General features: G+C 27.7%; 1 protein-coding gene across 2 annotated transcripts in view; it reads right to left on the bottom strand.

Annotated features, from left to right (window-relative positions):
• The window catches only part of LOC107439962 (E3 ubiquitin-protein ligase MARCHF6), a 38492-nt gene extending 25017 nt beyond the window's left edge, over positions 1 to 13475 (bottom strand). The window contains exons 1-6 of one of the 2 annotated variants that reach the window (XM_043052706.2): positions 13357 to 13475; positions 7241 to 7337; positions 4356 to 4429; positions 4138 to 4281; positions 1481 to 1553; positions 1206 to 1350 (exon numbers count right to left, since the gene is read on the bottom strand). In XM_043052706.2, the coding sequence (XP_042908640.1) occupies positions 1206 to 1350; positions 1481 to 1553; positions 4138 to 4281; positions 4356 to 4429; positions 7241 to 7337; positions 13357 to 13387 (564 nt within the window). In that variant the 5' untranslated portion in view covers positions 13388 to 13475. Of the gene's footprint in view, positions 1 to 1205; positions 1351 to 1480; positions 1554 to 4137; positions 4282 to 4355; positions 4430 to 7240; positions 7338 to 13218; positions 13324 to 13356 lie in introns of those variants that run through there. The other variant, XM_043052707.2, reaches the window with a different exon arrangement.
• Between the last annotated feature and the right edge of the window lie 453 nt (positions 13476 to 13928).

Raw genomic sequence — 13928 nt, 5'->3', positions numbered from 1 at the left:
AAGCTTGATTATTTTTCTAAAATATTCATAAAATAAGCTCATTTCAATGCATCTAAATTTTTTCATACATTTTTGTTTAATCTTATAAAATATTCATTTTCTTTAAGCTTTAGTCGAAAACAGTAGAAGAAATACATGTTTTAATTGCGAATTTAACTAAAAATATTTTTAAGAATAACTTCAAAGAATTTACAAGAAATTTTATAGCCAAATCTTATTTAACAACTGGATATTCAGTTGGTCAGAAACAGTTATTAGAATTAATTTTTTAGAAAAAATCCCTTCATGCAAACACACATTACAAAAAAAGTTTATCACAGAATTCTTTATAACTTAGTATGTAGATTTTGTATAGTGTTGCCTAGGTTTTAAATTAAAAGCTATGTTTTCTTAGCATAAATTGATCAATTTTATCATGCTTTAATTAACAATGTGAAGAATTTTCCTTTAAAAATCAATATTGAACAAAATAAATAAATCTATTCTATATATATTTGAAATTTTTTAAAGATTTTGGCTCAAAATACCGGTAATCATAATGGTCTAGAAAAAAAGTCATACTTATACATTACTAATTGTTGCAGAACTGTAAGCGCAAATAAATTTTTTTTAAATTTTAATGCTCCAATTTTCCCTTATTTAGAAAGAAATATTTTATTAATATTTAAAGTTCACTCAAGATTAAAATTAAGATTTAATGGTGCTAGAATACCTACTTACCAAAAATAAAATTTTTATTAAGGCTATTTTTAAAAAAAATTATGGTCAAAACCAGCAATACTTTACTGTATTTTCCTTGTACTTTAATTTTTTATTTATATATATAACTGGCGTTAAAACTGCCAACCCAATTCTGAGTTCATAACTTTTGATATCCAATTCTGTAGCTGTGTAATTTTGAAACCAATCCAAAAGGTAAAGGATAACCTGGATCAAGTATTTGGACAAACTATAACTTTGTGGATGACTTTATGATGGAACTAACCCGTATTTGTATTGCACGGAGAGGAAAATCACAAAAAACTCTGAAGGCAAGGGGATTCTAACCCCTGATACATCTACCACTGAGGATATTTTACGTCAGCACTATGGTCGGAGCCAACCAGGAGCAGAATTCGTATCGAACAACTATGGAATTCAAACCTGATTACATTTGAAGGGAAATGCTCTATCCCTTCAGATACTTTAATAAAATGACTGCTTACATGTAGTGCTTCTTGTTCATTTTCTAGCCACTCAGGTCCACCACCATGTAAAATCTGTTCACGCAGCCACACCAAACTAATAAAAGCACATAAACAGCATGTGACAACACAACATCCATACAGGCTGTCAGAAAACACGTTTTCTCTAGAATTCAAGAAAAATGTTATGTTAAAATTAGATAATAAAATTAAAACCTTTTTTCATCATTTTGCAATAAAATTGAAATATATAATTTATAAGTAAAATAAAAATGCAAAAAGATGTAAGAACTCACGTAGAAAGCAGATCACCTGGTAAGCTGATAATAGAACTAAAAGAACCAGTAAATAAAGAACGATATATTCGACCTAAATGGATAAAAAAAATAATAAAGATTATCAATAGATAGTCTGCATACAATATGTGAAAAAATAAGATATCACCAACTATTAGCATGAACTATACTAACATTAAAAAAATATATATATTTTTAATGCTTGGAAAAAAACTTATAAACCTGTTTTTATAACAGAAATTCAATACATAAAAAAATTTCAAGGGGGATTTTTTCAAGAATTACATACAGTAAAAATTTAAATGCCAAGTATCAATCATAAAAAAAAAAATTATAAATATGAGTAGTTATGCATGTTACCCTAAGCCCATCTTGTTTACAGTTAAAAAAAAACTTTTTAAAAGCCACTTTTAAATGTATCTGATGAAGACTGTGTGTTTAAGAAGAATACCTTCCATAGGATTAACTGCAGGGTTAACCGCTGAACTGTTATTTCAAAACAGCCACTCACTGCTGCTGATAATTTTATTTTAGGGTGTGCCTTAGATAATTTGCATTCACTTTTTCATATCAAATTTATGAGAACTTAGTATGACCCTTTTTACATCTGTATTTTAAATTACAAAATTGGATGTATTGGCTGCATTGAACTAGGCAAACATGTTATTCAAAAAATAGAAACTTAAAACTTTTCTGAAATCATTTTTGAAAGCACGAGACTGTTCAGAGTATATTGAGAAATATACTGAGGTGAAAAGTAAAAAATGGTGAATGTAAAAAAAAAATTCAAACAGATATGTGATTGCTGGAATTGAAATAAATGCATCTCAGTTTGTAAATAATCAATGAAGAAATTTAGTATTTTTTTTAACTTCACATACAAAACACAGTAAGAACTGAAAAAAANAAAAAAAAAAAAAAAAAAAAAAAAAAAAAAAACAAGATGCATAATAGACCAAATTAGGACATTTTTCCAAAAAAACCAGAAATATACATATTCTAGACTTCTTTTAAAAAGAGCTACAATTTGTTCAAATTAAGAATAATTACAAGACATAATTAAGATCAAATTAAGAATAATTACTAGAATAATTACAATTTGTTCAAATTAAGTATAACAAAGGTAAATTTTATTGCAAAAGAATAAAACATATAAATTTAATTAATAAATTTAAAATTTTTGGTTTTAGAATTACATTGTTTAGAGCAAAATGTCTTAACTATTCAAAGTATAACTTTATTAATGGAGAATTGAATTACTCATAAGAGTTTAAGATCACTCTGTAGAAAATTTTTACAGAACTACTAGAGTAAAAAAAGTATCAGTATATTAGTTAGATAATATTCCCTATCACTAACATTTAATTATGTTTTGTAATATTTCAGACTTTCTATGTTAAATAATTTTAAAGCAGGGCTTCTCAAAATCTTAAAACAAAAAATCAATTAATATGTCATTAAACATTTTTATTCAAAAGTAATTTGATATATGATCCTCTAATTCAACATTTTAAAAATTCTATAGTACGATTTCTGTATTGATGATTGAAACATTGAAGAAATATTTCAATATTAAAATATTCTAAGGGAAAGTTCTTTTCAATCTTTTTAAGATACATAGATGAAAAGAGCTTATCAAATCCCATATTTGAGTAATTACTTTTTGAGACACTCAAGTCGCAATGATTTATTTGAACGTAAACCCAGATGCCCTTTTTATCGTTTTTCAGCAGTCATTTCAATGGATTTCCACTATGATTTCAGAGTATTCACTGTTTTTTTTTACAGTTTTTGTAGTGTATTTAGAACAGTTTCTTTTTAATCCAGATATTATTATTATCATATCATTTTGACACACTAATTCATGGAGATTCCCCTATAAATTCATATGCTCTTATTAATCTCCTTTTCCTTAGTCATCTGCAATGAGTTCTCACAGAAGATTTAAAAGTCAGTTTTTTTTATTAATAAGATATAGTTACAATGCAAATCATATAACTGCAATTACTTCTTGACATGCTTTGATTTATAACAATTTTATTTCAAAGCCATGCCTACGGCTTTTTTAGCAGGGTTTCACGTGGTTCGATAAATAAATATTCCATGTTCAAAATGTACCAATTTTAAAATTATATTTCTATTTAATACAATAGCATAAATGACAAAATATGCAAATATTTCAAATTATACACATGGACAGCGAATTTTTTGTATGAATTTGGTGACATTTGTTAATATCTTGACTACTGTCCTCATGTTGCCAAGCTGGCATGATACCAAGGAATAAAAAAGATTTAATTGAATTTCATATACTACATTAGAATAAATGCTTCCACAGGAACAATTAATTGGGGGGACAATGTGTATATGCCCTGTCATTAATTAGAAATCTCTAACAGCCGCTTTCAATATCTCAAACACATAAAGAAAATTTTCAAATTACCGATTTTAAATTCATTAACCTCAAAAAACTAGAAAGAGATTTAAAAAATTTTTTTTGCAGAAATTTAACAGATTTAAGAAAAAACTCTCATGTGCAAAATTCAGAGAACTATTGTGACTGAGTATTTTAATTTGTCTCAAACTTGGACTCCTATGATGCCTATGGTATCTAAATGGAGAGAAAATTATACAAAGAAAAATTGAACAATGCTTACAAGCAGTAAGTGGCACCACTCCTAACCATGCAACTGCAACTAGAGTATAATGGAGCCAAAATCTTACAGCAGTTCCTAAACTACGTAGAAGTCCACTAAAAATATCTTTTATCGGCAATCTTTTTGGCATATCTGGTGAATATACTAAAATAGAAAAAATTGATGAATTTTTCCCCTTTATATAAGCTAGGACAAATAATTTTATATGTAGTACTTACTGGGCATAAATGAGAACCTATGATTACAGAGTTCACAATATTCTTTTCTACTATACTTGAGCCATTGTAATAAGCTAAAACAATTAATAAGCACATAAAACTGTTACATAATTACAATAAAATGCTTTTTGTACAAATACATGTTCGATATTATAAAAATCCTAATTTTGAAGAAATTCTTAAAATTTCATGAATATGTTGCAATGACAGACAACTCCAGATGCTACAAATTTTGTTAGCAGTACTAATAACCTAAGAATTAGCTACAATCCTAATTTTGAAGAAATTCTTAAAATTTCATTAATATGTTACAATGACAGACAACTCCAGATGCTACAAATTTTGTTAGCAGTACTAATAACCTAAGGATTAGCTACAATAAGAAAATGGACTTTTTTACAATAAATTTTAAAAAACCAAAAAAATAAATAAATAAATAATAGCATAGCTGCCAACTTGTTAAAAACAAAATCAGGAACACAAAGCACAATAAACCACTCAGGGGTAATTGTTACACAAAGTGAAAAACTACCTGCAAAAAATCGATAAAGTTATCAATTTAATACCTGTTTCATATTTAACATAATTTTTTGAACTAAATTTTTTATTTAAATTACTTACTAATGAAGAATATCACACGTTATAGTAACTAATTCAAGAAGAAACTTACTTCTTACAAAAATCGCGACATTCGAAATTGCATGAAAATGAATCACCATAGTGGATTTTAAAAACGCGAAAATATAAATTGTGACATTGAATGTTTAAATGATGTAAATACGAATTCCGGTGAATAATTTTTAGATCAAGTGAACATGAATAGAAATGAGTAGTTTATAAANTCTGCTGCGAGTAAAAGGGGAGAAAATAGCTAAAATAAGTAAAAATGAGAAAGGATTGGTAGCTATGTAGTTCGAATTTCCTGTTTCTCTTTGAAAATCGGTGAATTTTCTGAAAAAGCGGAATATTTATTAAAAAAAGTGAAATTTTTAGAAAAATCTGAATTTTTGATAAAAAAAAAAAGCTGAAATTCAAGAGATAAAAGTGAAAAAAGCGGAAATCCGCTAAAAAGCGGAAAAATCTCATCCCTGATAATAGCATAGCTGCCAACTTGTTAAAAACAAAATCAGGAACACAAAGCACGATAAACCACTCGGGATAATTCTTACACAAAGTGAAAAACTATGTGCAAAAAATCGATATCAAGTTATCAATTTAATACATGTTTCATATTTAACATAATTTTTTGAACTAAAAATTTTCAATTAAATTACTTACTACTGAAGAATATCACATCTTTATAGTAACTAATTCAAGAAAAAACTTACTTCTTACAAAAATCGTGACATTCGAAATTGCATGAATATGAATCACCATAATGGATTTTAAAAACTTGAAAATATAAATTGTGATATTTAATGTATTAATCATGTAAATATGAATCCCAATGAATAATTTTCGGATCAAGTGAACATAAATGGCAATGGGTAGTTTTTAAATCATGTATAAATAAGAAAATCGATATTTGATGTTAAAACTGAGTGAATATGAACCGCAATACTGGATTTTAAAAATGCGTGAATACAAAATCGTGAAGATGGATTTCGAAATCGTGTGATAAGGAATGATGATGTACGATTTTTAAATCAGGTATATATGAACATTGATGATTAATATTAAAATCGCTTAAATAAGAATCCCAATATTAACAGATAATATATAACTGTGATATTAACAGATATAACCAGCAAAGTTCGGAATATTCAAAATGGTGAAAATCTGCAAACCGGGAGAATTTAATTGGAGGAAGAATCACATACATGTAAACGTCTCGTTAACCGGAATTAGCTAAAGTTTTAAAATTTCATCGAATCGTAAGTTTGATTCGCAGAAAAATCACAAGCACTGCCTCTAGTAGTTTAGACCCATTCTGGATTTAAAGAAAATCATTATAAGGAGTGAAAAGATTCTAGAATACTGAAAAAAACAGAACATTTTGATCAAACATCATATTTTTAGAACAAGACTAAAAAATCTAAACAAACAGGATTTAATCAGAACAGTTGGCAGCTTTGTGATGGAGAAAAAGTTCTGAAATAAACTCTATTATCCTCTTCTCAAATCACTAAATCTTTGTTTTCTAATCATAGGCATTTATGTCATAAATATTTTTTCACTTAATGATTCACTAGAATAAAAACTTTAGTTTTGTTATTTAGTTTGTAATCAAAAATGAACTTTGGTCACTACTTGTTCCCTTACAACATTAATTCACCTTTCCAAAATATTCCTTATTTTTTTCATGAAGAAAAATTATTTTCATAAGTTTCAAAAAAATATGCACATTTATTTTAAAAACTAAAATGGTAAATATCTTAACTTCCTTATTTTACTTTGTTGCTCATAAGTAATCATATGAATTTCATTTAAATGTGCAGCCAAATGTGAAGATAGTAATTGGTAAAAACTGGAACAAAATAAGAGGACACACAGGAATGCAAAAAAAAGTTCAATTTTCAAAAGTTTGTTCACGTTCAAATGAAAGAAGCTGTAAAACTTCATATTGGAACATTTTTAGAACTATAATAATAAAATAAGCACATTATTATAATTGCAATCTATTAATGTTGCAAATTTATAAATATTAAAAATTTTACAATAGTAATCTGTATCACTTTCTTTAACGAAATTGCAAGTGTTTAGTAACAAGGTATGTAGTTATTGTGCAATATGTAGCCTATAATCACTAAAACCTTAAGCCCTATGCAATGAATAAGTTTTAATTATTTATTTAACAATTTAAATAAGAAGCTCTGAATATTTATAGAACTTTCAATAAGACAATGAAAAAAAAACATAATATAAAAGAAAATAATCTTACATACCATTCTTGATGAATAAATTTAATACTCCCAGTACAAATGCATGGGTGATATAAAGGCTTTTCTGGAGTAGCCTCTGATCTACAAACCCGGCAAATGTCTGGAAGAAATAAATATATAGCTGCAGCAGGAAATACACATTTTTATTATAAGCATTACATTATATAAAAACAAAAACAAGGCAATACAGGATTGCTACTAAATAGATGAACAAATTTCCCTAACTTTTACAGACATATACAGTCCCGCTATAGTGAACACGGTTTATAGTGAACTCACGGATATAGTGAACAAAATGTTCGGTCCCTTGCCTTGCTATACTCGCATAATGTTATTTTTTGTGGATATAGTGAACCAAAAAAGTGAGGAAGTTGGAAATAATGAACTTTTTTCTGTCTTCGACTGATTTTCTTCTTCATTTTTTTTGCAATAATTTTGAAATTTCTACTTCTAAATAAATACATATACCGATTTGTAAAACCATCTATAGAGAGGTATGTAGTGATAAGCATTTTTTCTTGTTTACCTACTTCTTTTATCTCACTTTCCCATCCTTAAACAAACCAAGTATGTAGATGTTTCCAACTCAGGCAGACGATGCATCTGTAAGATGTCAGTAGGATCAATATGCATTTTCTGTCAGATGGAATGAGTAATTATTCATTATTGGTTAAAGGGTTGAACACTAATATGTGTTAAGGCCCTCATTTCAACTCCTTTTTGCTCTCAGTTTAGTTGAAAAAAGCCTGCAAACAAGTGTCTCAAATTTAACTATAGCGAGCAGTAAACGTCCTCCTTTGATGATAAAATGGGCATAATCAGAAAAATTGAAAATGGATGAAATCAAGCTGATATTTTCAGGGAATGTAAACTATCCAAATCTGCAGTTTGTAACATATGGAAAAATAGGCAAATAATAATTTCTGCTCTTGAAAAAAAATTAGAAAAGCAGATCACAAGGATGTTGAAAAAGCATTACTAAAGTGGTTCACCATTTGAAGAAGCCGCATCTTCCAGTATCTGGACAAATGTCAATGAATTTGCTAAGAGATTTTATGAGACTACTTGTATATGCTCGAATGGCAGGTTAGACAGGTTTGAAAAACGGAATAATAGAAATTCAGAAAAAATCAGCTGAGAGTCGGCAAGTGTTTCCATATCTGATGTTGAGGATTGCTCATCAGCTAAAGATTACTAATTTTTTCGTACGCAAGACGAAGAGTAACGAAAAATAACACATTTCTTGCTACTTCATAATATTTTTCAGTCATTTATTTGAATAATGTGTAATAAAATGGAGGAGTTTGGGAACCATTAGTTAAATTGCCTGCGTAACGGATATAGTGAACTCCCGGTTATAATGAAATGTATGATNGATGGACAGAATTCCCTAACTTTTACAGGGTACTAATCAGGGGTCTGTTCCGAAGAAATTTGGGTCCGTTAATGGACCCTTTACAAAATATATTTTCATAAAAACGGATCCTTTACAAAATAATTTATTATTTAATCAAACCCCTCATAAATTTGTTCATCTTCATTATTGTTTTGTTAATCGAATAAACCCTTCCTAGGGGGCGGGGGAGAAAGACTGAACTGAGTTTTTTCTTCGGCAGACGCTTCTTCCTTTATGCGTCCGAAATGAATATTAAGCGTTCAGCAGTATAGGTTAAATACCAGATATTTGTATGTTGCATCTCTAATTTAGTAGCAACAATTGCTGTTTATCTTTTAAAATTTAATTTTTTTATTATTATTATTTTACTGTGTTGAGCATAATCTTCTATCTCTTTACAATGTAAAAACTCCTTGAAAAAGTTTTTTGCAATAGTAGGACCCTATTTGCACAAATTCACAGAAGCAGGACTCTGGTTGAAAGAATGTGACTTAACATTTATTTTATACTCACAAATTACGAGTAATTTTTTCACAAATTTACAAAAACGGACCTTTTGCAAAATGTCTGGACAGACCCCTGCTAATATTGCAGTATATACTGACAGTGTTATGGTCAAAATATACAGTGAGCCACAAAAAATTAATAATTTATACATTAAAATTGTATATTTTATTTCAGTTAAAAAATATAACACCACAATACAGAAAAAAATGATAGTCAGACAAAGAAAAGATTAAAGAAAATATATCATATAAAAGAGAAAAAAAATAGTCTATAAAATATTAACATTTTGTCGTACTTAGTCCATTTGTTATAAAATATTTTCTGCCCATTTATCATAAAAAAATATATAATGGAATAAATATCAAGGGTCCATTCAGGTGGAAATTGGGGCCTCTTCACAACGCTTAAATTCTGAAAAACTTATGTTCCATTCACAAAATTCTAAATTAGGAAAAACAGCCTCTTCACAATATTTCACATTATAAAAATAATTGCACAAAATTGTTCAATGGGAGATTCTTTGAAAAATCGATTAGAAGCGATGTGATTTTACGACAGTATAGTCACGAATCAAATATGCCTGAACTCAAATTGGTGCGTCCTAATAGCATGAAGAGTTTGGAGTTATAAATATCGGAGTTTGAGGAACCTCAAGGAAAAAGCTGAAAAAAATGGTGAATGAAAGAAGAAAAAATTATCATCCAACATGATGAAATTACGAAAGCAGGGTAACTCAAATTCGAACATCGTAATAACATAGCATCAAAAATATCAGAATTTGAAAAACCATGTGAAAAGGGTCCAATGCGGAAAAAAATATCACCAAAAATCATGACATCAAGATTGATTGAATCGTAACGAATCAAACAAGTCAGAAAATGATAACTGGTTCGTAATTCGAACGTTTTATAAATATCATATTAAAAATACCTGAATCTGAAAACCACATCTAAAGAAATTGAAAAAATGATTAACAACTTCGGAAAAAACTATAATCAAACCATGTGAAATTACATTGGATCACAAACTGAACACCACAAAAAATTATACCAGAAAATATCAGAAAGAGAAAAAAGCAGTCGAAAAAATTATAAATAACTGCAGATCACTAACTACGTAAAATTATAACGGAAATGTCCTAAATTGAACACTTCAAAAGAAGCAATGGCTCAAATTTGAAATTCTCATGTCATAACAATGTATTAAATGCATAGGAATCAATTTGAAAAACCATAAGGAAGCGGCTGAAATATGATCAGAAAAACAAGTGAACTTAAAAGAAAAAAAAATTAATAAAAAATAATTATTGATAAAACAAGTAATCTTTCAGGGGTCTGTCCAGGCCGAATTTGCTACCGTTTAGCGGTACCTTCACAAATTCAACTTCAGGAAAAACGGTAGCTTCACAAAATACTTTTCCTTAAAATTTTGTTTTTGTATCCATTAAGAAACATTAAATCTATATTTTTACCATGTTTTTGTGTTGATATTTTAATATAATTTTTAATTTTTCACAAATTATGTCTAAATTTTCACAAAATAGGTACCTTTCAAAAAAACCTAGACAGACCCCTGTCTTTATCAATTAAGAAATTTTCAGAAAGATAATTTCAATTTCCAACATCAGAATATTTCAGTATAGCTTTTTAATTTCCAAGTGGAACAGAAATCCCCTTGTTACACATGAGTTCTTAGTAACAAGGATAATTGAATTCATTTATCAAACCTTGATTATGGAAGATTAAGAAAATAACAATAAAAAAACATTAATAATTTATAAGAGATAATAAAGCACTATTTATTAATAAAAAATTCTAAATAAAAATAAATTTCTCAATAAAAATTAAGAATAGACAATCTGAAAGATATCCATCTTTCCACCTGTTATATGAATTCTAGGAACTGTAAAGCCTTTTCTAATTGAAAGTTTTCTAAGCCACAAAACCACAGCATGCTATAGTTCTATGAAATTTGGCTCCAAGCCAAATGGGGTAAAAACTATACTCTAGCATACCGAATGTGTTTTGTGGTAAACGCAAAGATCGCAAATATAGCGGTCATCAAATTGAATTCTTTGACTTTCTCAAGATTTTGGCTCAAACAATTGTTAAATTCTTTGACTTTTTAGGAAATTTCTATATTCTCTGACTTTTTCTAGCATTACAGGTAATATAGCCAGCCTGGAAAATATAATTGATTGATGGTTTAATTGTTCACAGTACACTAGAGCTATACTAATGGGATATTAGGGACAATCTGGAATTTGTCCTTAATGATGATCTGAAGATAAATGAAAGTTTGACTCTAATCTATCAAGATCTGTTCATTTGGAAATTATTTGCTAATATAGATAATATCCTTATTTTTTTAATATCCTATATTTCATGCCACAGTTTGTGACATTGTGATTTCATGCCATAGTTGTACATTTTGATTTGTCATATCAAGTTAAAATTAACAATAAATTGTCAAATTTTATATTATTAAAAAAAAAAAAAAAAAAGATTTAAAACTTACATATGAGTTTTAAATCTCTTTTAAAAGGTTTATGCAAGAATAGCCAAAAAAATTATCAACATTTTTAATATTTAATGAATCTTTTGTAAGTATTCTTTTGAAATTTAGAATACAAATACTCATAATTATTTTGAAAATGAAGATGCAAATATTTATAATAATCTAAAAAAAACTTTCAACGCTTTTAGTGCTGCTTAGTTTTGTATTCATTGGCTCTACTAAAATTTATTTACAAGGTTACCTAAAGTTATGAATTATGAAATTTTGTTCAAAGATGGATTACAATGTAAAAATAATTAGTAGAATAAAAAGCTTTATGCATATTTCAGTAGTCTAACTATCATGCATAACATGTATTAAGAAATTTATATCCAGTCAGTCCGGGATTCTTCCGTATCGTGATATGTGGCGCCAACTACAATCGCTAAGATGCCAAGTAGATTTTAAACTTGCAAATTGTTTTTTTTTAAATAAAAAATAAGTAAATGCTTGCTTGAGGGTGGCAATGAGTTATGCTGTTTGAGTTGGTTCCTTTTTGTGATGTTTTTTTAGTATCTCGGGAGCCGTTGCCTGAAAGTTGCCAACACTTGGTGATTATTCTACCACAAATTACGATACAGAAATCTCCCCCGTCAATCATTCAAAAAGGAAGATTTTTGGATTGGTACCAAAGTCAAAAATATAACGAAGTTTTGGAGACATCTAATCAGTAGCAAGTAAAAACTAGCAACAACAAAATAAAAAAAATCGCAGAGCCAAGCAAACTTGAAGATTATAGCTTGTAACCCCCTTTGGGCAAACCACTAAATAAATTTAAGCATTTTCTCAGTCTCTGTTTTGGCACCTTGGCATTTGTGGTTAGTGCAAACAGGTACAGATACAAAATTATTCCCTATCACAATACATTACTTTACACTTTAAAATATTCATTCAATGCATTTTGAATAGAAAGTACACATCGATAATTAGTACAATGGAGGGAAAAAAATTCAATTTTAAAAGCAGGCTTTTGATAATAGCAAACACAAAAATTCCAAATTATTTGAATTTATTTCTAGAGTGTCAAATCAATTATAAATAGCAAGTTACAGGAAGTACTAAGAGAATATAATATTAACCACCTTATTCATAAATTTAAAGGAAAAACTTTTAAATCTAAATCTAAGAAAGAATTTAAACAAACAGCATAAGAGTTATCAATCAAAGATTTTGATAGATATTGACATCATTAGAAAAGAAATATTTTCATTGGGTTTCATAATAATGCTAAAAATTTTAATTGATAATAAATATCCATATTTATAAAGCATATTAAACTTTTCAACGAAACAAAATTATAAAGAAAAATCAATGTATATCTACAAAACAAATAAGGATGTTAACTAACTACATAAACAAACACATAGCATATTAACAAGGGCGGAAAATTGAGAAAAAAAGAGATAATATAATAAGTGCTATTCAAAATAACGAACTTAATAACTGTGTATATGCATACAATTAAATTTAAAAGATAAAGAAGATAGAGTATGATTATTTAAAAAAAAAAACGCAATACAACATTTATCCTAATTAGAGAAGTTGACAACAATCTAGGAACCAAGACTTGAAAATAAAATTTCTAAAAACACTAAACTGTGCATATTCATTGAGAAAAAGTTTATAGATAAAAAAAATAATAATAAATAAATTATTGTACCTTGCATTTGATTCTCATCCATATTTAACATTTTTACAGAACAGACAACTTTCACTTGCGTTGCCAACTAAAAATATTTAGTTTTGAAAACTTATCTGAAAGTAAACATTGCCATTCTATCATTGCATTATATAATTCCTGCTTTTACAAGCATAATACACTATAGAGAGCGCTAATATTATTGACCCATTTAGACTCATGTTTTAATTTTTGAAGAAATTTTCTGAAAAAGAAATTCTTTGAGAAATGTTTGTAATTAGATTTACAAAAGCATTATCCCCATTGTTTAAAACTTAAACAAACCTTAATAATCATACAAATGATAAGAGTGTAGATAATGATAAGAATGTTGATAAAATATTTATCAAAAATATTTTTTTTGAAACTTAAGGGGACCCAAGAAAAAACGAAATCAGTTTAAAATACGTTTTAAAAATTCGAAATAATTTGTTAAAAATTTTTTAAATTTACTTTTATTTTTAAAAACGCTATGATATATCAAAAAAACAAAGGATCAATTTATTTTTTATTCAGAAACAGAAAATCAGAACAGGAATTCAGAACAAGTACCA

This window comes from Parasteatoda tepidariorum, chromosome 6, assembly GCF_043381705.1.
Source record: "Parasteatoda tepidariorum isolate YZ-2023 chromosome 6, CAS_Ptep_4.0, whole genome shotgun sequence".
Lineage (NCBI taxonomy): Eukaryota > Metazoa > Arthropoda > Arachnida > Araneae > Theridiidae > Parasteatoda > Parasteatoda tepidariorum.
The sequence above is the reverse complement of the archived record's forward strand: the minus strand, read 5'-3'. Positions and strand labels throughout refer to the sequence as shown.